Here is a 25,264-nt window from a genome sequence, read left to right as displayed (position 1 = left end):
CCTTCCGCAATGCTCTCACGTATTTACTAGAAAACGTCAGTATCGCTCGGGAATGCTGCCCTGCGCCGAACCCTCTGTACTTAGGGCACCGTCCACATTAAGGAAATCCACATGTGCACTGCTACATCAAGGGAGTTACACTAGTATCAAGCTCGAGTGTGGATGTGCTGCACCGATGCAGAGTGCGCCTTGCACCTGCGGTAAAGTACATCACTGAGTGATGGGATCAAGCTACGTGCCCAGCTTTGCATCAGTGCAGTGTTGCTACCACATTGATGTAACCACATTGAGATAGTAGGAATTTCCTTAATGCAGGTAGGGCCCAGGCCGCTCCTCTGCCCACTAATTCCCCCCTCCCCCTCCAAGCCACCTCTCTTCTCCATCATCACACCATCCTCGTCCCTATCACCTTGTCTCACTCTCTTACTCCCATTCTCAGTTTTGAGAGCCCTGGATAGTCCATCTCTCCCCCGCAATTCTCTATTGCTGTTACCCCATCCCCCAGCCCAACCTCGCACTGTTACTCCCTCCCCCTCCATTACACTGCTCTGTTCACTCGGATCTGGCAGCGACAGGCCAGGGGAGGTGGAGCGGGGGTGAGGAGGCTCCAATGTGCATTCCCAGGGCTGAGCCGGCTCTGACTGACAGCAGTGCGCAGGAACCAGGCATGTCAGCACACCGTACAGGGCCTTGGGGGGGGGCTGTAGGCACCTGGGAACGCCCGGACTTTGTGTCCCTTTTGGAACAGGCGCCAACCCCATGTCTGGGGTGTTTCCAATCACGTCTTTCTTTCTCTGCCCCCACCCGCCACAGGGAATTAATTGTGGGCTTGTACGCACACTATTAACAGGGGATACAGCCCTGAGATTTGTTTCCCAGGGACTGAGACTTCTCTGACCATCTTGGACTCTACGGGGTGGCCAGGCCTGTGAGGGAAAAGGTCTCCTGAAAAGCAGCAGGTGCAGTAAGAAAAACAACCCCTAGCTCTTACATAGCACTTTTCAATCAATAGATCACAAAGCACCCCACAGGATCACTGCCCCCATTTTACAGATAGGGAAACCGAGGCACAGGGAGGTGACGTGACTTGCCCAAGGACACCCTGAGCCTGGGACGGAACCCAGCTCTTCTGAGTCCCAGTCCAGTGTTCTAGCCACTTGGCCAGTCACAAAGACAGGCCTGGCAATGGCCTTTGTGCGAAGCACTGGAGGTAAGGCACTGCAGAGGGGTGATGTATCTGGGAGGCAGGCGCATATCAACGGGCAGCTGGGGCGATGTGGAAGCAGGGTTCGTGGGGGGCAGAGGAGAGGGAGTGTTATCGCTTCCTGCTTCACTCTCAGTGCTGCCATCTTTGCCAAAGGGGATCATCCTAACCGTCTAGTCTGACCCCTGTGGACCTCCCCAGTCAGGAGCTGGTGGAACTGGGAAACAGAGGCAGAAGCTGGAGCATCTGCTGTCCCTGACTCACTGGGGGGTTATTCTGCACCCAAGATTGGGGTAGGGAAGGGTGGAATTTCTTTAGAAACTGCTAGAGAAGCTAGAAATAAGCTCTGGTGCTCAGAGTCTCTGGGTGCTAGGGATTCTGGAGAGTCCAGATACTCCAAGCCCCTCTGTATTCAGGAGGAACTCGGTTAGGAACAAACAGCTGGATTCTCAACTACTCCAGTCCCGTACTTGGGGCAGGGATTTGGGGGATAATGTGGCTTCATGTTCCCCTTATTCTGAGGCTATTGCTGGGTCTGCCTGGTCCCCAGTATAAACTGGAGCAGCCTCAGGGCTCCTCTGACTTCTACTTCCCACCGCCCCTGGGAAACCAAGAGCAGACAGTGCAATGTACCCCAGGCAAGCCTGACACACTCCTCTTGTCAGTGTAGAAACTTCACACCAGCTCTGCACTGGCCAGAAGGCCTCCTGCTCCAGGGAATTCTATGGGGGTGTTTCCAGCCTGTGTAAGGCCTTTTTACAGTACCAGAGCAACACACACACACACACACTCATGCAGCTGAGACCTGGCCCAAAGGGTTTCCTTCCCCCAACATTTCCTGCATCTCCTATTCCTGGAAGAGCTGGTGATTAAAAAGCTCCAGCTAATTCTCACACCAGCCCTGACCACCATTTCTGGTCCAACAGCTGCGATACACTCAGGGCACTGGCTAAAGGAAGATTTCTAAAAAGCCTTACGTTGCCAGATGATTCAAAAGTTAAATTTCCCAGTGGAAACCACAACAGCCTGTTTGGATCAAGTCAGAGACTTTTCCACTGTGATTAGCAATACTGGTAGCAAAAGCCGGGTTGCTGCGGTTTAAGATGTGAAAAAATTATCTAAGTTATTTCCTTTAGACCTGCTCTGAGAAGGGTAAGATGACCTGGGACTTAAAATTCTGGCAGCAGCCCCATCTATGGCTCAACATTACGGCTACCATGGAGCTGAAGTGGTGTTAGCAACCGAGGGACGTCTTGGCAACACGTCTCGAGCGTAGTCAAGATTTATGAAGAAGATACATTTTATTGACTCAAAATTATTAGCATCTTGTATACAAGATCCAGACCGGCTCTGGGGCCATCTGACCTGAGATTGTATCTAGGAATATAACTGTTTTTCTGGTGATCCACCAGCGAGAACTGAGGTGGGGGGGCCAGCCCCATGTCCCAGACAGCTCTCTGGGTACCACCAGCAAGCACACTGCAGACCCCAGGTGGGGAACCTCCGGGTCTGGTTCTCCCTTGCCTTGCATATCCCTGGAGCCCAGTGCAAAGTGAGAGCACAGCGCACTTCTGTCGTGACCAGGTATTGTTTTACACCCACTTTGCACTGGTGTCAATGGTCACACAAGGAGTGGGCCCGTGGAGAATCAGGCCAGCTGTGTTCCTGATCTCTCTCCCTCCCTGCCATCCCAGTCCCAGATACCTTCATCACTGTCAGCATGGCAGTCTCCTCGGGATGCACCGGCATACACTGGGCGATTTGCTGCAGCCGTGTGTAGCGCCTGTAGGGGTAGGTGAGGGTGTGGCTGCCGCCGCAGCGCCGAGGCATGGACAGGTAACCATATTCTGCCATCTCCGCCATCTTGTCACTGTGGGACAGTGAACAGCAACGCTGCAAACTCAGCCAGGTAAACAGCAGAAAGCCTCCCTGACAGCCCAGCTCCAGCGCACACTGCAAAACCGAGCTGGCTTCTGGAGTCCAGGCTTTCTATCTTCGTAAGTCACCATAGAAACAAAAACCTCCTGCTGCCACGCCCCTGTGTTACCAGTGACCTGTGATGGGGAAGTAACTGGGTGTGTGGCCTTTATTGCGGCTTTAAGAAGGACAAAGAACGCCTGGAAGGAGTATGGCTCTTAAAAAACATCCTGCATATCTGTAAACTAGACATTGCTAGCTTGCCTATCCTGTTTTTTCTGTGGACAACTGGAGACCCGGTAAGATCCTGACAGCTGAGACACCATGAAACTGACTCTTGATTGGTGAGAGGGGAAGTGACTTTTGTGCAGCCTGTTTAGAACAATGGGCACATTTTTGTTAGCATCCATTTAACTCAAATCCTGACAAACCCTTGGGGGAAAAGTGGTCTATGTTAAAGTCTCAACACCTTTCTCTCAGCCCCTCATTTATGTGCTGAGAGATCCCGGATGAGTCCCTCCAACAAAACCAGGGACTGGACATTTCTAAGGAGAAAGACCAAACAAAAAAAAAATCTTTTCAGGCACTAGCTTCTCCTTGCAGGTCACCTTCAAAGGATGTTGAAAGTGACCCCTTAAATAGAGCATAGCTCTCCTGGCTGCTACTGCTGGAGCCCTGCGTGTGGACACTCACCCCTCAGGACAACCCACTGGGCTCTTTGGGTCTCCTCTTATTCTCCTCTGACCTATAGAGAGGGGCCCAAGCTGCCAAGTTGGATCCAAATTTAAAACTTTCCCCAAAGTCTGGATCCAGGGTTTTGGCTCAGCCTGCCGGAGGAGGCTGGAGTCTGAGGCCCGCCTTACTGATGGTAACTGATGTTGTGCGCCTGCCCTGGGGTGAATTCCATTAGAGGGGGGCTGTCTGCCGTAGCACGGGTCTAATGACCAGCGCTGTCAATCCGGAGCGGAGGTAAGGGAGTAGGTCTGGGGCAGAACCTGGCCCATCTCAAATACAACAGTTAAAAGCACCCAGGATCTCTCACAAGAGGAAGATCCATGCTTCATCGCAACTGGAGCCAAAAAAATATTCCGCCCCCCCCCCCAAACTCTTCTGGTGTCTAAAGGCCAGTTTGACTACGAGGGGCTGTTTCTACGCCCCCACCCTCACATGCTCTCCCCTCTGATCAGAATGGACCCTGTTTGTTCCACGATTAGTATGCACGCCACCTAGGATAAAAGTCTATAAGAGATATCAATGGTCATGCTTCGGGGGCAGAAGCCAACTGCTACCCGTTCAGGATTACTTAGGAAGGAACTGTCCCTATACCAGTCCACTGGAGGGTTCTCATCATTTCTTTTGGAGCATCCAGTACTTGCCACAGCTGGAGACAAGATACTGGACTAGCTGGACCATTGGTCTGACCCACTAGGGCAAGTCCTGTGTGCCTACGATGCCAAAGAGGGCCTGACCCCTGGCTGGTCACATTGCCTGCTTTGCTGAATAGCTAACCCTACTCTGCGCTGGGACTCTCCTGCAGTGTGGTACCCTCGCCTCGGGACGGCCTGCGGGGAGAGATCTTCCTCGGCGGGTAGAGAGCACAGCTTGTCTGTATCTGAGAGCACTGCACCGAGGGAAGTGAGATCCGTCCAGCCGTGCTCAACTAGCCAGGAAAGAGGGTGAGTCCCTCCCAGCTGCCCCTCCACAGGCTGCGTAATGACTGGGGCCGGGCTGATGACTGCCCATCACCTGAGGCTCTCCTGGCTCTGTACGCAGCAGGTATCACGTTGCCCTATCAGCAATTACTGTGGTGAATGCGTATGTGCCCGAGCTCTTCGTGTGGGCAGGGATAAGCGCCCCCCTCCCCCAATCTCTCTGGCTATATACTCACTACTCAGACCTGCTCTCCTACCGTTTGTTATCCTGGCCTGGGCTGACACACTGCGACTGCATTATCTCCCTGATCATCTGACTGCTGGCCTTCGCCGAGCCCCCAAAGTGGATCTGCACCTTCTCTATGTCCATGAGCATCTTGGAGTGGATGCTGCGCAGCTTGCCAAGGCCCGCGCTCTTCTCCAGCTGGAGCGCGTCCAAGCGAGGGTAGGGCCTAAGCCCTAACTTCAGACTGGGGCGGAGGAGGAGATGCGTTCGGAGAGGGGAAAGGAAAGGAGACGTCACACGGTTACCCAGGGCTGGGACGCTGTTAGAGCTAGTCCCCCAGCCTTGCTCACACGACTAGTCCCGTGGGCTCTATCGGGGGCTGCTCACATGCGGCAGGGCGGCAGGATCGGGCTATTACACTGTTTGGATGAGGACCCCGAGGACAGGTGAGCCGGGCTGTACCAGCCCATTTGAGTGCTGAGAAAGGTGGCTGAAACGCCACCCGGACAGCACTGGACACTGAAGTCCTCTAGTCATCTGCAAAGCAGTGTTAGCAGCAGAGCAGGCTTCCCTCACGCAGATGAGCCTCAGCCCTGTGCAGCCGCGACCCCTCCGATCTGAGAGGGTATTTCACGCTTCAGGACTTACTCAGCCCTTTACCTCGGGGAGGAGACGTCAACCAAACACTTGTGCGGGGTTCTCTCCTGTGGATACATTCCACGGGGCTGAGATCTCGCAAAATTCATTGCACACTGGCTGAAGTGATTTGTTCTTTCCGCCACAGAAAAGAGTTTTGGGTTTCCCTGTTCGTGTGATGTGGGGCTGGGCATCACCCAGCAGTGAGTTTGGAGCTGTGCTCCTGCTATCGCCACAGCTGGAGGATCTACAAAGGTTTTATTGTGCAGGGTTGTGCGGCCGAGGGGAGAAAAGGTCAGTTAACTCCTTGCAAACGTCTGCAAGGCCAAAGTCTGCTGTCACTGACACCAGTGCAACTCCCAAGAAGATCAGTGGGGTTGCTCCATGTAAGATCCTAGGGACATCCCTATTCGATTCCTGACCAGGACTTTCGAACAACCAAAGCAGTGGTCCCTAGAGAACCCATCCTAGAGTTTACACTGAGCCCAGCCTGTGCTGGGGCAGGACCTTGGGAGTTCAATGACTGCTGTGCAGACACTTAGGTACCTCATCTCAGTGCCTTGATTTACGGGGCAGTCCTGTAAACTGGGACATAACACACAGGTGTCCCTGAGAGCAGCACTGGCCCCTAGCCAATTCACAACAGTCTGGATAAATTCCCCTCCCCCTCTCAATGACCCGGCAGGTGTAGGGATTCCAGCTCTGGGCTTCAGGAAGCATGGAGCGAAAGGCAGCGGCATTCACTTAACTAGCAAATCGCAGCAGTACAAAGCTTCAGTGCATTGGAACCTGGGGCAGGAGAGCGGCCATTCGCCCTAGGAGAAGGCAGGCAGCCCTCTGCTAGGAAGAGCAGGCCTGCAGTAGGGTGATGGGGAAAGGGGGTTGGGGGGAACCGTCCCCACTCTGCTAATTCCAAGACAGCCGGAAATGGAAGGCCTGGGAAGGGCCCCGCCTGGCTGGGCTGGTCCAAGCTGCAGTTGTTGCTCCAACTCGGTCAACGTCAGAAGCTTCTGCTGGCAGAGGAACCTCTGCGCTGCCACCACTCCCAGTGGAGATGGAGAGCTCTTCCCCCTCAACCCCCGTTCTCTGGTCCCCACCCACACGTGAAGCCCAACACTAGGAGTAAAGGCCCCTCCCTCCCGCCTGCACCGTACCTGCGGGTGTGCTGCCTGACTTGCTCCAGTTCGTAGACGGTGTAGGGCCGGAGGGAGCGGTGGGATGGTAACCCCGGCACGGAGGGGATGGTCATGATGGTCCTGCCGAGTCAATAAGCAAAGGGGTCAGGGGAAGAAGAGGAGAAAATCCAAACATCCCTCGTTATTCAATCCACTGCCTGGCATGTCTGGGGTTTGCCACATGTCCCCGCAGAGAGATCTCAGCCCCTCATTTGTACATGGCGCACAGTGCTGTAGCTGCCATCCAGCAGGGGGCGTATGTGAACCCTGGAGAACGAATCATGGATTGAATCGACCTCTCCCATTGTTGCTCCAGGGCCAGCGCTAGCAGAAGTTTACTGGACCCTAAAGCATGGATGGGGGTCAGCACCAGAGAGACTCTATTCCCTGCAGTAACACCTTCATGCCCCTCTGGCAGCGTAAAGGGGTCTGAAAGTGGGCAGAAATGGCCCCTGAGAAACTCTCTTGGGCAAGGGGCCTCCCTGACCAGCGAAGAGCTGGGCTTGGGGCTCCATGCCAGCCCCGGCACGGGGTATGGCCAGAGTGCACTGCACTAAAGCTCTTCCCTACTTCCTAGGACCATGGGAAAAAAAGCTTAAGTTAGAGCAGCCTAAGGGCTGCTCTACTTTACACTGGGGGCTGGGCAGGACTGTGCAAGGCTCCAGAATGTGGGGAGTGCAAAAGGAATTTAAATTTATCTTTGTCCCTTGCCCCCTTCCTCACTTCACCACCCCCGGCCACAGCGCAGGAATGGAATAATTAATATCGGGCCAACTGCATCTGAATTTACACTCTGAAACCTGTCACTATTCTGGTGACTGTCCTTGCTTTTCCACTTCAGTGTCAATCAGATTCTAGCATCGGATATGCCAGAGTTAAAGAGATTATGGCTTTATCTCATTTGATCACAGCTCTTCCAAGTTTGCAGGCGCTATGAAGCATTCGTTCCTAGCACAGGGGACTGGAGATAGCACCACACAGCGAGTATCTCACAGCAAGGGTCGGGGAGGATGAGCTCCTGAAAACGGTTACTTTATAATCCTCCCTTTGTAGCACTTTCTATGGACAAAGCTCTGCACAGTCATTGATTTATTAGCCTCCTAAGAGGTCAGTAAAATATTACTATCCCCCATTTTACAGCCAAGAACATGGAGAGATTAAATGACTTGCCAAAGACCACATACAGAGTCAGTGGCAGAGCTGGATGGGACCCAGATTTTCCATTTTGTGTGAAATTCCACACAATGAAACATTTTTTCTGTTCCAAAATTGGGTGGGGGGGGGAAGAGAGATTAGAAAACTCCTGCAAAACAAAATTCCATTTTTTGTTCTGATTTGGGGGTTTAAATGTGTATCCCTTTGTAAGATAAAATAAATTTCAAAACCAAAACATTCCCTTCTGAAACTGTCGCCATGGAATGCTCCGACATCATCGGAACGCTTTCTATCGGGCTTTTTCAAACAGATTTTTTGTCAGCATCTACATGTTTCACTGTCCAAGAACTGGCATTTTCTGATGGAAAAATGTTCCCCTGGAAAATAGCCAACCAGCTCGACCAGTGGCAGTGCTGGGATGACAACACAGGAAGTCCTGGCTTCCAGCTCTGTGCTCACACCACTGGAGCAAGGGTTTTACCCCTGGTACCTGAACCACCCCCTTTTGTCTCCTGTAACCCCATTGGTTTGACCTGGTAAGGTGGTTCCTGTGAGCTGTAGCCAATGAACCTAATTACTGCAGCTAGTCACATTTGGGAGGGTTTCTGCACAATAAGGGTTAGAAACTTGCTTAAGATCCAGTAGGAAGTTTGAGGGGTACCCCCAAAAAGCAGCTTCTGAACCCACCTCGGGGACATGTCACCAGTGTTTGAATCACCATGCTAAGGCACACAGGGGCACAGCACTGTGAAAACGGTGTATGTGGATGCAGAGGGAGGCATGTTTCCCTCCCCAACATGGGGAAAATACATCACTGCCCCTCTTCCTCCACCCTATTTCTTTCTTCATGTCACTTAATCCATGTCGCTGAACTCAAGAGACCATGAGCAGTGGCTGCCCACCAGCCCCACCTGTAAAAGGCCGCAGCACTCTGAAGAGCCCCGTTTACGCCAATAAAACATTTGCATCCATGCGCTCAGGAAACACAGTCCAGTACTTACGGGCCAGGCACCACCATTTCCAGAGGTCTGTCGCAGGAAATGCAGTGGAAATGAGCCATCAGTCTTCTGTTGGGATGAAACCAGACATGGGAATCATTACAGGCTTGGGCCCAGGGGCAAACAGTTTCTTTGGATCTGTGCTAAGGACAATAGGACTGAATAAGAAGTTACAGAGCCCCAAGCCTCGAGGACCACCAAGTAGCCACAGAGGGCGCTAAGAATGGTGACCTGGGACATGAAATATTTCTATAGCTCCATTGGGTGACCATATCAGCGATACGCTGGCCAGGGAACTAATTTTATTCAAGTACCTTCGTCGGTATTTCTATGTATTGGGCCAGATCCACAGCTAGTGTGAATGAGCACAGCTCCATTGACCTCGGTGGAACTACCTACCAGCTGAGGATCTGGCCAGTTATTTGTAATATATAATGATAATAATTCTCGGAGTTACTCAGATGAAAGGGGCTATCCTTGGCTTGTGGGCACTTTGGGGCAGGGACTCTTTTTGTGCTGTATTTGTACAGTACCTAGCACCATGGGGTCCTGGGCCACGACTAGGGCTCTGAGGCGACACAGTAACACAAATAATAAACACCACGGGAAAAGTGACACATTCACTCCTTCCACATCCCCTGTGAGGTGGGCCAATGTCATTATCCTCAGTGCACAGGTGGAGAAGTGACTTGCCCGAGGTCGCCTCGCAAATCAGAGGCAGGCTCAGCGGCCGTGACGCCAACTCCCCTGCGCTAACCGCTAGCTGTCATTGCCAGCGTGATTAAGTTTTGTCGTACACATAAACCTTGCACCTGTAACTGCTATGAAATCATTTTACACACCAGGCACTGGGTGTCACACACATATCGACAGATACGAAATTTACACCCACGTTCACACTTATCACACACACTGGCCTTTTACACACTACACCCAGTCTGCAGTTCTATCAGCACTAAACACACCAGGAAAAAATTGCTTAAAAGCACATGTAACTTGGCATAGAACTGTGATGAAGGGGTGGAACCTGCACCCACATAAACCTTAGGCAATCCTATTAAAGCTGTCGGGGGAAGAGGGCACAGAACCGGGAACCAGATCTGCACCTTCAGACCCCAAACCCCAGAACAATCCTGCTCCTAATCACTCTTAACATTAACAAAGCAAGGATAGGGTCATGAATCAGCCACCGGCATTACTGAAAACCTGTCCTGAGTTGACATGAAAGCGCAATCTCTCTTGCAGGGACTGCATGGCGGCTCTGAACCTGCCCATTTATGTAAAGATCACCCTACAGGCAAAACTGAAATCAACCACATAGGCACCCCTGCCTTCCCTGGAGAGGTTGCCTGATGCTGGGGGAAAACCTGACTCATCTCATCAGAGTTTGTTTGCTTTTATTTTCCACCCCTCCCAGTGGATCTGATGTTAGGTTCAATAAAAAATAACAGGTGGCCCATGGGAGAGAGCACACAAGTACACGTGTGAGCTGGGAAGTGGATTCTGGATGTCAGACCCTGTCTGTATCTTACAGAACACGTGGGCCATACAAAACTGTTAGTGTGTCATCTGGCTAACAGGGTGCGACAGGACCCGCCAGGTTTCATTTCTCTGGCAGCCCCTGCAGTGTGTGGGCCCGTGCCTCAGACGTACACACTGAGCACGGGTGCCCTCTAGTGGCCCTACATAGGGGACAACTCACAACTGGTGGCAATTCCCTGTGTTGGTAAAACTCATGGGAAAGTTTCTCTTCACTTCTTTCACCCCAGGATCGCCAAGCACTTTGTGAATGTTGACACCGCTTGAGGAGCAAACCCCTGTGACGTTCTTAAGTAGATATGACACACGAGTAAACTGAGGCAGAAAGAGGCAGTAAGGGGCTTCCCCAGAAGACACAATGAACCTGGCCAGAGCTAGGAATAAAAGCCATGAGTCCCAATCTCCCGCTGTAATCACTGAACCATACACCTGCCCTCACCTATTCCTCCAAATGGCTCTGGCTGAAGAGGCAGCGATCTCTCTTATATGAGGGCTTTGTACTGCTGCCCACCAGCATAGTATCTGATGGCCTTCCACATAAAATCAGTAGCAACACCGAAGTCCCTAGTGCACTTCAAGAGCTACCAGCTCTTAGGTTTTAAGACAGGATTTTTCAAACCCGTGTAAGGGATTTAGATGCCTGTTCATTTCCAATCCCTTAGGCAGCTTTGAAAATCTCCCTCTTCATTGTTAACAGCCTCCCTGTTCTGCAACTGAGCTTCTGCCTGCAACAGAACGACAGGAGCAAAGAAGCTGGAAACACCTTTAGGTCAGGAAAGTTGCAATAGCATTTGAATAGGCGAGCACTAGAAAAATCCTAAAGCCAGGTCTGCACACAATTTTTATAGCAGTATAGCTATGTTGTCTAGAAGGGTGATTTTTTTTTAACCGACTGTGTTATAGTACAAGCTCTAGTGTGGATGCAGTTATACCAGGATAAAGTTGCCTTATCGTTATTCCCCTTCCCGTATGGAGCAGCTGTACTGGTCTAAGCATATTTATACTGGTATAATTACATCCACACTAGGGGCTTGTAGTGCTTTAACTATCCTGGCATGGTACAACTTCTGTGTGTAGATAAGCCACAAGAGAAGTCAACCTGACTGAGGTTATCCCAGGAAGACAGAGAGACCAATCCCTCGGTGTAACGTGTTTCTCTAAAGCTGTAGCTGTCCATCTCCGGATGTGCTTACTTCCTAATTCCAGCAGCATCGTCCGCTGCGTACTGCGGAGCCCTCTCCTTCAGCTGTTTCCGGATGGCCTTCCAACGCTCTTCCAGCTGCTGTCTGAAGGGATCTAATTCCAGGCGGTCCAGCTGCAAGGCAATGCACAGTTCGTGAAAGCTGTGCGCATTTGTATGCATGTGTACAACTGGCTCACCAATGGGTTCAAAGGCAGTGAACACCCAGGAGAAGAGAGATGCTTTCTAAAGGGAGACATGGAGGTAGAAGCAGGAGCTGTGGGATGAAGCTAGGCAAAGGAAATCAGAGGCTGTCCCATCTCACCCTGGGAAGTTTCCCCTGCTGTTCAGATTGGAACAGTCTCTCAAGAAAAGTGGTGGAAGCTCCATCACTTGGGTCATTTGGAATAAGATGGCAGGAAGTGTTAGGAAATGTACTGCAGAGAACAATCTTGGATTGCTGGGAGTGATCTAACACTGAGCGGGGCCTTTCCATCTTTACCTCCTAAGGTTCTTAGATTCACCGAATGTCCACAGATCATCTCTAAGTGATGGGACAGCAGCAGGGCACCACTACAACCACACAGGCAGCACATCAAACAAGGCGGGCAATTCTGCTCAGCCCACAGTCAGGGGGTGTCACAATTCAGGGCAACTCCACCTGTATTTCCACTCACTGGCCCAGCCAGGGCACCTGCTCTCTGGCTTCCAGCTCCCCAGCTGTTGCTTCTCCCGCCTCTCATTCCCTTCTGACCAGGGTATTTCCAGACTGCACAGTTCCCTGCCTTCACTGTTTATTTCCCAGCACAGACAGGCTGCGCCAGGGCACTCGCTTGCTTTCTCTTCAGAGATGGTTTGGTTAACAGGTGTGATTGCTCTGGTTATGAGTACCACACAGCTCGTTCTATGCAAGCCTCTGATTCTCGAGGTAAAAAGCATTACAGAGAAAACATGTTACAAACAAAGAACCTCCACACACACTAATAAGGCTACCAGCCATCACCCCCACAATAACATGGGCTCAGGCAGGAGCAGTCCTTCAAACCCCCACCAAGGGGCTGCCTTGTGGTCTCAAGTTCATCACAGCTTCAGCTCAGAACAAGCACCCAGTCTTATGCGGCCTCAGTAGGCCCAGTCCTTCCAACCCTCCCCTAACGACTGGGGCCCTCCGTGGATCAGGGGTCCTGGATCAGGAAGAAGGCCCTAAGCCAGTTTAAAATCAGGCTATTTACCCCAAATCCCTTTCTTTGTCTGTAGATCCCTGGAGTTTGAACTAGTACACATCAGCCTGTCCAGGGCGGTGCTTTCTCTGGGGATGTTACAATCTGAGGGAATTTGCCTAATTACTCACTGCTGGTCTCCTATTTACCCGTCCCATGGAAAGACACACAATCCCACCACAACACACACACACACAACTGCATTTTTAATACGATGGACCCCAAAGGAATTAGCTTAATTCAGTGAAGTTCACTGAGGATATTGCAGGGAACTGTCATTCTGTCACGGGGGATACATCGGTCAGTGCTGGGGAATGCTGAGCCATGTGAAATAGGAAGAGAGGAAAACAAAAAGTCATGCCTGGTTTAGCACCAGCATGCTCAGCATTGTCACAGAATCCCTGCCCCAAGGAGCTCCTGGTTTAAGGGCTAAATACATAGGCAGCAGGACACCTTGTGTCACATCCCCTGCACCCTCTCTGAGGCCAGCAGCAGCTGGATGAGATCTGACCCTGCATGGCAGGGGTCCCAGATCTGGCTTGCTGTGTGTTGCATGGCAATCTGTTCCCTGAGCACTCCTAGCATGCATGACAAAGTCCCCTTGCTCGTGGGCTCAGGTCTGGATCCATTACAGGAGGCAGAAGGAAATGAGAATTAAAAATAAAACACTGCTGGCCGGGTTCCCATGTACACCACGGCCCCTTTGCAGTGGGGTCTGGCAGCGGGAACGGGCCTCGAGCGTAACTTTTGCTCACTTGAAGGCCCCAGAGTAACGTAAAGGGGCCCTAGGAAGAATAGGACCCAGGCCCTGCATGAAAACCCCGGCAGTTATAGCAGAGACAGTGTTTAGAGCGGACCAAGCTCCTCATCCCGTCCTGCTCTAAACTGGGCCAAGTCCCTTCCCCCATTTGCCCTTCCTGTGGCTGGTAGCTGGCTAATGCACTGGGCGGGGCTGTGTGTCATGCAGAAGGCAGGTCTCCAGCTTTACCTTGGAGTCCATCTCCACCAAGATTTTGTCGAGCACTTTGTGCCAGTCCTGCTCCTGCCCGCTCATCTTGTTCACCAGATCCTGCATCATCTTATTCAGCTGCTCCGTGGTGGCATCAAACTGGGTGCGGCTGACTTTGCCAGCCAGGGCGATCTTGTCTGCTTTCTGGCCAGGGGGAGAAAGGAGAGTGACGGGGAGGGGGCGGAGGGAGGAAGAACCTGGGGCACGAGAGAGGCATTCCACCCAGCATTCCCGTTCCACAGGCCCCACGTGAGCATACGGCTTCCCCTCTCGACTGCCCAGAAAGAGACACCTCCCTCTCTTCCCAATCAAGGCTCTGGTGCTCTGCGGAAGGGCTCCATCCTTCAACTCTATCCATTTTCTTTCTCCCCCCTCCCCTTTGCCCACTTAGATCAGGCCCTTCCTCATCAAAGCAGATGCTGCCACAGCATTTCAGACGGCTGGCGCCTGGGATGGCTCCTCGACGATACCCCAGGAGAACTCTAGCATGGACCCTCCTCTTGCATATGCTGGCATAGGTCAGGAGTAGCTGCAATTGGAGCTGTGGGTACTCAGCACCTCTGAAAGCTCAAGGTGTCTCATACAGACACTGAGCAGCTGAGGCACCAAAATAAGGGGCCACGACTGACAATTCTGGCTTCTGTGTAGGTAATAAGCGTAACAGTGTGTGCGCGACAGGGAGAGTCTCCTTAAAGTTGCATTTAGAGGATGTAAAATGCTAAGTAATCATGGTTAGCACTTTTCATCAGCAGATCTCACAGCCCCATTTAAAAGAGTCACAGACTTGCCCAAGTCCCACACAGAAGAGCCAGGAACCGATCCCAGCTCTCCAGCCTGGGATCCTAGCCAGGGGACCACACCACCTCCCACTGACTAGAGAGCCTAAACGTACCTCTCCTGTGCCTGTGAAAGAAACCACGTGCATCTGTCCCACCCAAGCGGTGCTGCACACCCCCTTACCACGTCAATTTCTGTCTCCAGATGCTCCTTGTCTGCTTTCTCCTTTTCCAACTTCTCCAGTGACTGGAAGAGAAGCTTTACAGAACACAGAAGAGGCGGAGATGAAAACCGGTCAGAGAACGGGGAGGCTGAGATTACTGTACAATCCTTGCCATCTCCCAGACCACCAGCAGCACCTGCACGTGCTCCCTGGTGGCCTGAGGCCTCTTGGGGCTCAGATATCTTGAGTCATCACTAAACACAACAGCAGGGTGGTGAAGGGGGCACATCTGGGCCTAGTTAATGTAAGAACCCGCAGACAGGAGGGCTGTCCACGTGATATTCCCTGTCTGCCCTTTGATCCCCTTTCCAGGTCTCCTCTCTCTCAAGAGGGTGCTCACCTAGCAGAGACTCACTGTGCGTCAGGCCCCTCATGTTTTAATGCCTGTGGTGGGCGTTATATTTCTGGGGTCAGTCTCTGATGACAGCCTCAGGAAATCCCCGGTGTATCATAACAGGCAATTCAGTGGCATGACTCAGTCTCCTGCAGTACTTGATGTTGGACTAGGAGAGAGCAGCTCCAGGTCTAACACCCACCTATCCTCTGTGCTATGTAGAGCCTCAGATGTGTTGGGTTCTCCCAGGGCAGGAGAGAGGATCCTTTGTCTCCTCCGCCCATCCCTTTGTTTTCCTTGCTAACGAGCGTCCATGATGAGGATGCACAGTGCTAAGAGCATCCCTGATTACCAAGCCACCCACACCCTTGGTGAGTACAGGCAGCACCTTATCCTCTAGCCAGGCCACCTGCCGTCACTTACAGCAATATCCTTCTGCTTCTGCTGATGGTCTTCTATGAGGTTCCCTGTGGTGGCATTGAGATTCTCACAGTCTCCTTGCACCTGGAGGATGGTGTTTTGGATGCGACTCAGCAGCTCTTCGTCCTGATTCAAAGGCAATGGAGGGGAAAGTGAAGCTCTGTAGCAGGTAATTAGTGACAGACACAAAGCCTTCGAACCACAGAGCAGGCCTGGCACGGGCAAGAGGTACGACGCCTCATCCCTCCCTCGGAGGGCTCCCCGCTACAGCTGGGCCCAGCCAGTGCTTGGCTTCACTTCTGAGGCTGCCAGCCGTGGATGTGCTTTTGGTGACACGGACACCTGCTCACTTGCACATGGAGATCTGGATCGACCGCATGTGTCACACAGGCCACACTTACACGGCATCCATGGCAAAGATTTTCAGCCACTACTAGTCAATTCAAATGAATGACCTCAAGGTGACAGGCTCCTTAGACAACTCTTCACCAATCCCCAGTCCCCCTTGGGCAGAATGATATATGGGGTATCCAGGACACATCCCTTCCTGCTGGACACACTCCAGATAAAAAGTGGTTCCCAGTGGCAGTCGAGGGCCTATAGTTCTGTGCCAGCACCCACGGGTTGTACTGGAACTGGCTAAGTATGGATCTGTTTGATCCCCTGAGCCTTCCTTTTAGGAGTGATATTTACAACATGCCTAGCGCTGGCTATTGTTTTTGCAGACTCTGCTTCCAAAAGAGGATGCATACTCCAGACACGCAAAGCCAACACTTGTGTGTGTGCACTATCGCTGCTCACCCTCGTCTCAGATTCGTTTGTGCAAAACGAGCCTGTGCCCACTTTTGCAGACACAATCAGCTACTGTGACTTTTAACGTGAAAGAGAAGCTGCAGCTGAATATTTGACCCTAGGAATCATTCCAGCATCTCCTGGGGCCCGCTCAGCTCGGTGAAGGTGCCATTCGGATCAGCTAGAAAATGACTGCTGAACCACGACCAGAAACTGTTCATCTCCCAAAACATTTTCCACACGTTGAGCAAGTAAGGCTCACAAACCCCATCCCCAAGAAGTAAGTATTTTTGTCCCCACTTCACCAAACAGGAAACTAAGGCATGGAGAGGTTCTGTGCCAAAACAGTGATAGGAAGAGAACTCAGGCGTCCTGGCCCCAATCTCATGCATAGATCTCTAGATAGATCATAACATTGCATCGGTTCATCATAATGGGGCTCTGACACAGTGAAGAATGATACGGTGTAAGTGTCATAAGGCCACTATGTTGTCCCACACAGGAGATCCAACACCAAGAGCGGCAGGAACGTAACTGTGCCACCTACATCCACACAAGGACTGGGCTGGCCTCATTCTCCTCTCTAATCTCAGGTTCTTCATTTAATGGCAGATGTACTGTGGGATTTACTGATGCCACACGGGGTCACGTGTAGCCCATTTCCCCATTCGGTCACGAACTAGGGTCTTCTTCCAGCTCTGCTCTGGACAAGTGCTGATCTGAACAGCATCAAGCCAGAGATGGGATATTCCCTTATGACATGGGTGCACGGATGAGAGACGGACTGGACTGTCTGGCTTGCAAGTTGCACATAGAACTGATAGTGCAACGTGTGTCTGAGGGCAGGGTGGGAACCTGTGCAAAGCTAGAGGTACAGACCACAGAGCAAATGGATGAATGGAACCCTTGTGATTTGCACTGGACTCAAACTGCTACGCCAAAATCCCTATTCAAATCCCTGCCTCCTCTTCTTCTTTGCCATTTTGGTGAAGCTGAGTGCTACCGGAAGAGAGACACTGCACTGCCCTCAGCCTGGCACAGGACAGCAGGTAATAAGCAAGCTGCATCACACATAGAGCTCTGCTGATCATAACCTGCAGCACACTCTGCTAATCCGGTCTTGGAATCCCACACACACCTCTGCCAAGGCACCTCAGCCCCACCTGCAGCACCCCCTGCTATGCCAGCCCTGAGAGGATACGTTCACACAGCTCTGGCGATGCACCCAAGCCCTGACCTGCACCCCCACCTACTGCAGTCTGGCAATGTGCCTCGGTCCTGGCCTCCACCACCCCTGCTATTCCAGTTTGCAGCTTCTCTAGAGCAGAAACCACGAGCCATGCGGAACGCTGGGATGGCTTCGTAGGGCTGGGCATGAGCCCACTAGGCAGTGGGAAGACACACAAAACTCACTCTGACATGTGACCCCTAAAATCAGGATTTGAGACCAGGCCTCGAGATGAGGGGTCAGGGCACCCACCTCCCAGGCCCGCCAACAGGTGTAAACCAAGGCTAAACGAGGAGCCAGAACAACGATGGGCTTCCCAGGGAGCCGGCAGTGATCTGCTCCTGCATGGTGTGCAGCGCAGAGGGGCTGAATTGGTCAGTCACATGACTCCCGTGGGCAGCGCTTCCCGTGGGCTCTGCATTAGGAGCAATCAGCATGCCCTGGGCTGCCGCCTGCTGCTCTGACTCACTGCTGCACTGGGCTGTGGACCCAGATCCCAAAGGATCCAGTCTGAACCATCCCCTCACAGGGCCACTGAAATCCTCCATCCCTCGCTCCCCCCAGGTACTGCATTACGGTCACAGCTTCGGCCTGGAAGCCTGGACAATAAAGCAGGGTGTTTCCCTTTGGCTGGCCTTACCTGGCTCCTCAGCGGCGGCCGCTTTGCTGGCTTGCTTTCCGCGTGCCTCGTCATGAAGCTGCTAATTAAATCCTGCAGCTGTTCGTAGCGTTTGAACAGCTGGCTAACCTGCTCGCTGACGTCTAGGCTGCAGGCCGGGCACGTGCCATGCGGCGCTGCCTCCCCAGGCGCCGGGCTAGTGGGCATGCTCATGGATAGCAAGGTGGAGGAGGAGGTCATCATGTTCTCTATGATAGATCTAAGCTTGTCTAACTGTAGGCAGGGGAGAGAAGGAGTTGGGTTTGAAACAGGCAGCGCCCAGCAGAATTTCTCTGCTTGCTAAGGCACCTAAGGCACCGCCCCTGCAGCTCCCATTGGCTGTGGTTCCTGGCCAGTGGGAACTGTGGGGATGGTGCTTGGAGTGAGGGCAGTGTGCAGAGCAGAGTCCCCGGGCTTCCCCTATGTGTAGGAGCCGGAGGGGGGACATGCCGCTGCTTCCGAGAGCCGCATGGAGCGGCCCCCGACCCTGCTCCCCAGCTGGAGCGCCGGAGTAGGGCAAGCCCCAGATCCCACTCCCCAGCAGGAGTTCGAGGGCCGGATGAAAATGGCTGGCAGGCTGTATCTGGCCCACAGGCCATAGTTTGCCCATCCTGTCCTACACCAATGAAAAATGTTTCCCTGGCTCTGGAGGGAGCTCAAATGCCCCTTCCTTCCCCTGCAGGATCCAGGGAGGAGGCAGCAGTTAGTGAGGCAAGAGGCCCTTTGGAGCCCAGCTAAGAGCTTTGACCCACTCCACAAGGCTAGGGCGCTGGCTTGAAGAGGAGGAAATCTGGAGACCTTTGTACTGAACAACTGTCCGACACCACAGGGGAACTGGGCAAGCAGAGATACCCAGAGTTACCACTGTGCCAACCCCAAAGGGCAGCTGTTTCACAGCAAGCCAGTGAGCAGCCCGTCCTCTCGCCTCAAACCACCTGACCTGTTCCTGCAGGTAGAGGGCTGTGTCAGTGACCGACTGCTCCAGCTTGGCTTTGCCGTGATCCTGCTGCTCCCTCAGCTCCTGCAGCTCTTTCTCTATGTCGTGCACTGTCGATCTGGACCACAGAGCCAACAACAGAACGGGTCATTTGCTGAGCAGAGGTGCTGCCATGGGGCTTGGAGCACGGAGACAGGGACCAGCACCCAGCACGGGGAGGTGCTAACCCTCCGCTGTGCCAAATGCAGCTCCCCTTTGAAGTCAGCTTGTTTACCCTAGGGCTGAATTTGGCCCCTGACACGGTTCTGTTCTACGAACCATGGCATATGGGTCACCTGTTACAAAACAGTTCTACATGCACCAAACCCTTTGGGACGCTGGGAATGAGCCTAGCTCATTTTTAAGCCAGCCTTAGTGGGCTGCGGTCTAGTTAGCATGGATGAGCCCTATAGGTTATGCAGTTCATAAGTCCTCCAGAACGTGGACCAGATGCTACAGCTCAGCCCCGTCCCGGGGAACGGAATAGGGACGACAGTCTTGGTCATGACAAACTACTTGGGATCCTGAGTAGTTAACTGTAGTTCAGTTCTGCATCAACTCAGGTCTGAACCTGGTGAGACAGAACTAGATATCACAGCTCAGGTCTACATGAGGGATTCGGATCAGAAACTTTAGATTGTATGAAAGAACAACAAACGAGGCACTGGAATCCAGCTCTGTAGCATAGGTACGAATCCTCTGGAGTCTGGATCAGTATTAGAGTCCAGCTTTATTATAGCATCATAGAATATCAGGGTTGGAAGAGACCTCAGGAGGTCATCTAGTCCAACCCCCTGCTCAAAGCAGGACCAACACCAACTAAATAATGTAACCTGTCTGATAACAGGCCCCTGTCTTATCAGAGGCCAGCTCTACAGCTCGTGTGAATCCTGTGGAACTGAAGCTTGTTGCTGGAGCCTGTTGCTTTAGCATCAGAGACGCACACATCCACAGCTCTCTTCGCCTCTTTTTACCTGAGGTAACCTAACTGCAGGTTAATCTGACTGGATCCCTTCTCTTTCTGATCTGCTTCTGTTGCCACCTCTGCTTCAAGGACATTCTGCAGCTTCCTTACCTAGAACCATGAAAAGTCAGGACTTCAGGCACACATCTGCCTGCAAGGACTTCCCTCAAAATGGCTGAATAACTCCTCACCCCCCGCCCCGGCCTCAGCACGTGTGCTGGGTTCAAATACGGCTAAACGCAGCCCTGAGGTAAGCAGACAACACTCTAATTATTTCAAAGGATTTGCATCCACTCATATCTGAATTTAGCTCAGTGTATTAAACACAAAAATGTGATACACACACACACACGCACACACACACACAGGGGATCTTGGACTAACCTATTCAGTAGCTAGGAATCTGCACACTGTCCCACTCACCCAGCAGTCCTCCCCCTTCCAAACTGCCCTGAGTACAGAAAGCAAGAGGGCAGTCTAGTGTACATCATGACGGAAAATAATCCTTGGCAAGACGTAGAGCAGAGGTGGGCTTGGGTAGGACGGCTGAAGAATCTGGGGCTCTCTTTGCAAGGGGGCTAGGTAGGGAGGAAGCCTGGAACAACCTGTTCTGAGGGACACAAGGGCCAATCTCCCACCCCCTCTCCTTTCCCAGGGCTTCTCCCCCACCTCATACTGCTCTTCTTATTGTTCTTAATATTCTGAGCGTGCCAAGAAGCCAGTGAGTTCACGGAACCGTTGTGTTGGGCACTTTACTAAGACACCATAAGAGAGTCTTTCCCTTAAGAGCTCACAGTCTAAACAGACAAGCCAGACAAAGGTGGGGGGGAGATGAATTAACCATGGATAATACTGGGAATATCTTAAGCGCTGAATTCTCCAGATTAAGCAGCCCCTGGATAATTCTCCCTCTGTAGGGAGACTCTCCACCAGTTTAAAGCTGATGGAGGCAGCTCTGATGCCTCCTGCACTGGCATCCCTCTTCTAATGCATGGGAAGGGGTCATAGCAGATCCAAGCTCAACTCCACCTGATTTTTCACTGATGTAACGTCCTTGAGGGAATCAAGCCCTAAGTGACTTGCTTAAGGTCATAGAGGCAGTCTGTGGCAGAGTCTGAAATTGAACCCAAAGGTCTCCAAAGTCTCAGTTCAGAGCCTTAACCACACTATGAAACAAGAGGGATGTTCACCACTAATGCCGATATCACAACTCCACAGCCTATACCACATGTTCAGACCCTGGATGAAACAGTACCAAAGTCCCTGTCTCACACACCATCCCAGCTAACCATAGTGGACTTGTTACCATTGCTGATTCCATACAAGACGGCACACCAGCTGCTCACCTTGGCCTTTACATCTTTCATGTCTTCTGCCGTGGCCTTCAGGGAAGACAGCTGGTCCATGAGGTCAGCAGGCATACTGGAGAGGTTCTTAGGGACTAGACACCACCACAGAAATACAAAGGAAGCACTTAATTGATTGTGTAAGAATGGCCATATTGGGTCAGACCAATGGTCCATCTAGCCCAGTATCCTGTCTTCCGACAGAGGCCAATGCCAGATGCTTCAGAGGGAATGAACAGAACAGGGCAATTATCAAGTAAGCTGTTGTCCAGTCCCAGCTTCTGGCTGTCAGAGATTTAGGGACACCCAGAACATCGGGTTGCGTCCTGACCATCTTGGCTAATAGCCATTGATAGAGCTATCCTCCATGAACTTATCTAACCCTTGTTGAACCCAAATATACTTGTGACCTTCACAACATTCTCTGTCAACGAGTTCCACAGGTTGACTGTGCGTTGTGTGAAGAAATACTTCCTTTTATTTTAAACCTGCTGCTTATTAATTTCATTGGGTGACCCCTGGTTCTTATGTTATGTGAAGGGGTAAATAACACTTCCCCCATTCACTTTCTCCACACTATTCGTCACTTTGTAGACCTCTATCATATCCCCCCCAGTCGTCTCTTTTCTAAGCTGACAAGTCCCAGTTTTTTCCTCTCTCCTTGTTCAGAAGCTTTTCCATACCCCAATCATATTTGTTGCCCTTCTCTGTGTCTTTTCCAATTCTAATACATATTTTCGAAATGGGGCAACCAGAACTGCATGCCATGGATTTATATAGCGGCATTATTATATTTTCTGTCTTATTATCTATCCTTTTCTTAATCGTTCCTAACATCCCGTCAGCTTTTTTGACTGCTAGTGCACATTCAGCAGATATTTTCAGAAAACTATCACCAATGACTCCAAGATCTCTTTCTTGAGTGGTAACAGCTCATTTAGACCCCATGTTTAGTTGGGATTATTTCTTCCAAAGTGCACTACTTTGTACTTACCAACACTGAATTTCATCTGCCATTTTGTTGCCCAGTCACCCAGTTTTGTGAGATCCCTTTGTAACTCTTCACAGTCAGCTTTGGACTTAACTATCTTGAGTAATTTTGTATCACCTGCAAATTTTGCCACCTTCCTGTTTACCCCCTTTTCCTGATCATTTATGAATGTGCTAAACAGTACTGATCCCAGCAGGGAACCCTGGGGGGATGACTGCTATTTACCTCTCTCCGCTGTGAAAACTGACCATTTATTCCTACCCTTTGTTTCCTGTCTTTTAACCAGTTACTGAGCCAGAAGAGGACCTCCCCTCTTACCCCAAAACTGTTTACTTTGCTTGACAGCCTTGGTTGAGGGACTTTGCCAAAGGCTCTCTCAATGTGCAAGTACACTATATCCACTGTCATGCTTATTGACTCCCTCAAAAAATTCTGATCGATTGGGGAGGCATGATTTCCCTTTGCAAAAGCCACTTTGACTCTTCCCCAAAATATCGTGTTCATTTCTGGGTCTGATAATTCTGTTCTTTACTATAGTTTCAGCCAATTTGCCTGGTACTGAAGTTAGGTTTACCAGCCTATAATTGCCAGGATCACCTCTGGAACCTTTTTTAAAAATCAGTGTCACATTAGCTATCCTCCAGTCATCTGGTACAGAGATTTAAGCGACAGGTTACATACCACAGTTAATAGTTCTGCAATTTCATATCTGAGTTCCTTCAGAACTCTTGGGCGAATACCATCTGGTCCTGGTGACTGTTACTGTTTAATTTATCAATTTGTTCCAAAACCTCCTTATTATCACCTAAGTCTGGGACAGTTTCTCAGATCTATCACCTTAAAGAGAATTCCATACCTGAACCAACCCCCCTCACACTCTCTGCAGTGAAGACCGATGCAAAGAACTAATTTAGCTTCTCTGCAACGACCTTGTCTTCCCTGAGTGCTCCTTTAGCACCTGCTTCTGATATACTTAAAAAATTGCTGCTAGTTTTTGTGTCTTTGCTAGTTGCTTTTCAAATTCTTTTCTGGCTTGTCTAATTATACTTTTACACTTGCTTGACTTGCCAGAGTTTTTGCTCCCTTCTATTTTCCTCGGTATGATTTGACTTCCAATTTTTAGAGGATGTCTTCTTGCCTCTAACTGCCTCTTTTACTCTGTTGTTTAGCCACGGTGGCATTTTTTTTTCTTTTGGTCCTTGCACTGTTTTTTTTTTATTTGGGGTATATACATTTAATTTGAGCCTTTATGGTGTTTTCAAAGCGTTTCCATGCAGCTTGCAGGCATTTCGCTCTTCTGGCTGTTCCTTTTAATTTCATTTCCATTTAACTAGTTTCCTTATTTTTGTGTCGTTCCCCTTTTTGAAGCTAAATGCTACTGTGGTAGGTTTCTTTGGTATTTCCCCCCTGTAGGAACATTACATTTAATCACATTATGGAATTACCAAGCAATTCAATTATATTCACATCTTGTACCGGATCCTGCGTTCCATTTAGGATTAAATCAAGAGTTGCCTCTCCCTTTGTGGGTTCCAGGACTAGCTTCTTCAAGAAACACCTATTAATGGTGTCTAGTAATTTTATCTCTGCAGTCCAGCCTTAGGTGACATGTTCCCTGTAAATATGGGGACATCCTAATTATTACTGGGTTTTCTGGTTTTGTAGCATTTCACAATCACCATCACCATCCTGGTCAGGTGGTCGGTAGTATATTCCTATGGCTATACTCTTACTATTCAAGCATGGAATTTTTATCCATACAGAGTCTATGGTACAGTTTAAGCATTTAAAATTTTAGTATATTTGACCATGCTTTCTTTCACATATAGTGCCACTCCCCCACCAGCATGACTTACTCTGTCATTCCGACGTATTTTGTACCCTAGTACTACTGTGTTCCATTGATTATAATCTTTTCACCAAATGTCTGTGATGCCGGTTATGTCAATAGCCTCATTTAATACCAGGCACTCAAGTTCATCCACCTCAGCATTTCGACTTCGAGCATTTGGGCACAAGCACTTAGAAAATGTGTCTGTATTCAGCTGGCTGCCTTTGTGTGATGTAATTGAATTGGATTCTTTTGTTTGATTGTTCCTCTTCAGTTCCTACTTGCACTTTATCAGCTTCTATCCCTCTCCTCTTTACTAGGATACAGAAGCCCCCTTTGATAAGTCTATGGCTTAGCTCAGGGGCAGACCCGGAAAGCAGATTACCAGCTACCGCCTCCAAACCAACACAAGCAGAGAGGGGAAGCTCCCCTAAGAATGGAATTGCACTCCCTGTGCCCCCATTTAGCCCCACAGCCCCCATCAGTGCCCCCCACTGGGATATTTTGTATCGTTTCAGGATGGGGGATGGAAATGCAACAAGATACTTAGAAATGACCCAGAAAATGATCCAAATGCGATAAAAGGCTCCTTTTTAAAATGGTGCCTTGGAAGCGAACCCTAGACCCCCGTCAAAGTCAGGGCAAGAGTCCCAAGGCGGAATATTTATGACCGTTAAGTGCACCACTCGGGATATTTATGCCCTCAAACGACAGCCCGGTCAAAGTCAGCTGCACCCATTCCACCAAGCGCATCTCACTGGGGAGTCGGCCCAAAGGTATGAGCAGTGGGCCAGTCACTGAGGAACCATGGGG

General features: G+C 50.8%; 1 protein-coding gene across 2 annotated transcripts in view; it reads right to left on the bottom strand.

Moving 5' to 3' along the window:
* The window catches only part of QRICH2 (glutamine rich 2), a 49,570-nt gene that overhangs the window by 5,714 nt on the left and 18,592 nt on the right, over window positions 1-25,264 (bottom strand). Inside the window, exons 6-17 of one of the 2 annotated variants that reach the window (XM_039501937.1) lie at window positions 21,630-21,724; window positions 20,294-20,394; window positions 19,284-19,398; window positions 18,326-18,577; window positions 15,669-15,791; window positions 14,872-14,946; window positions 13,891-14,055; window positions 11,696-11,817; window positions 8,967-9,032; window positions 6,790-6,891; window positions 5,031-5,243; window positions 2,909-3,074 (exon numbers count right to left, since the gene is read on the bottom strand). In XM_039501937.1, the coding sequence (XP_039357871.1) occupies window positions 2,909-3,074; window positions 5,031-5,243; window positions 6,790-6,891; window positions 8,967-9,032; window positions 11,696-11,817; window positions 13,891-14,055; window positions 14,872-14,946; window positions 15,669-15,791; window positions 18,326-18,577; window positions 19,284-19,398; window positions 20,294-20,394; window positions 21,630-21,724 (1,595 nt within the window). The remainder of the gene's footprint in view (window positions 1-2,908; window positions 3,075-5,030; window positions 5,244-6,789; window positions 6,892-8,966; window positions 9,033-11,695; window positions 11,818-13,890; window positions 14,056-14,871; window positions 14,947-15,668; window positions 15,792-18,325; window positions 18,578-19,283; window positions 19,399-20,293; window positions 20,395-21,629; window positions 21,725-25,264) is intronic. The other variant, XM_039501939.1, reaches the window with a different exon arrangement.

Source organism: Mauremys reevesii, linkage group 15 (genome assembly GCF_016161935.1).
Source record: "Mauremys reevesii isolate NIE-2019 linkage group 15, ASM1616193v1, whole genome shotgun sequence".
In the NCBI taxonomy this organism is placed as follows: Eukaryota; Metazoa; Chordata; order Testudines; family Geoemydidae; genus Mauremys; species Mauremys reevesii.
This window is presented reverse-complemented; position numbering and strand designations above follow the sequence as displayed.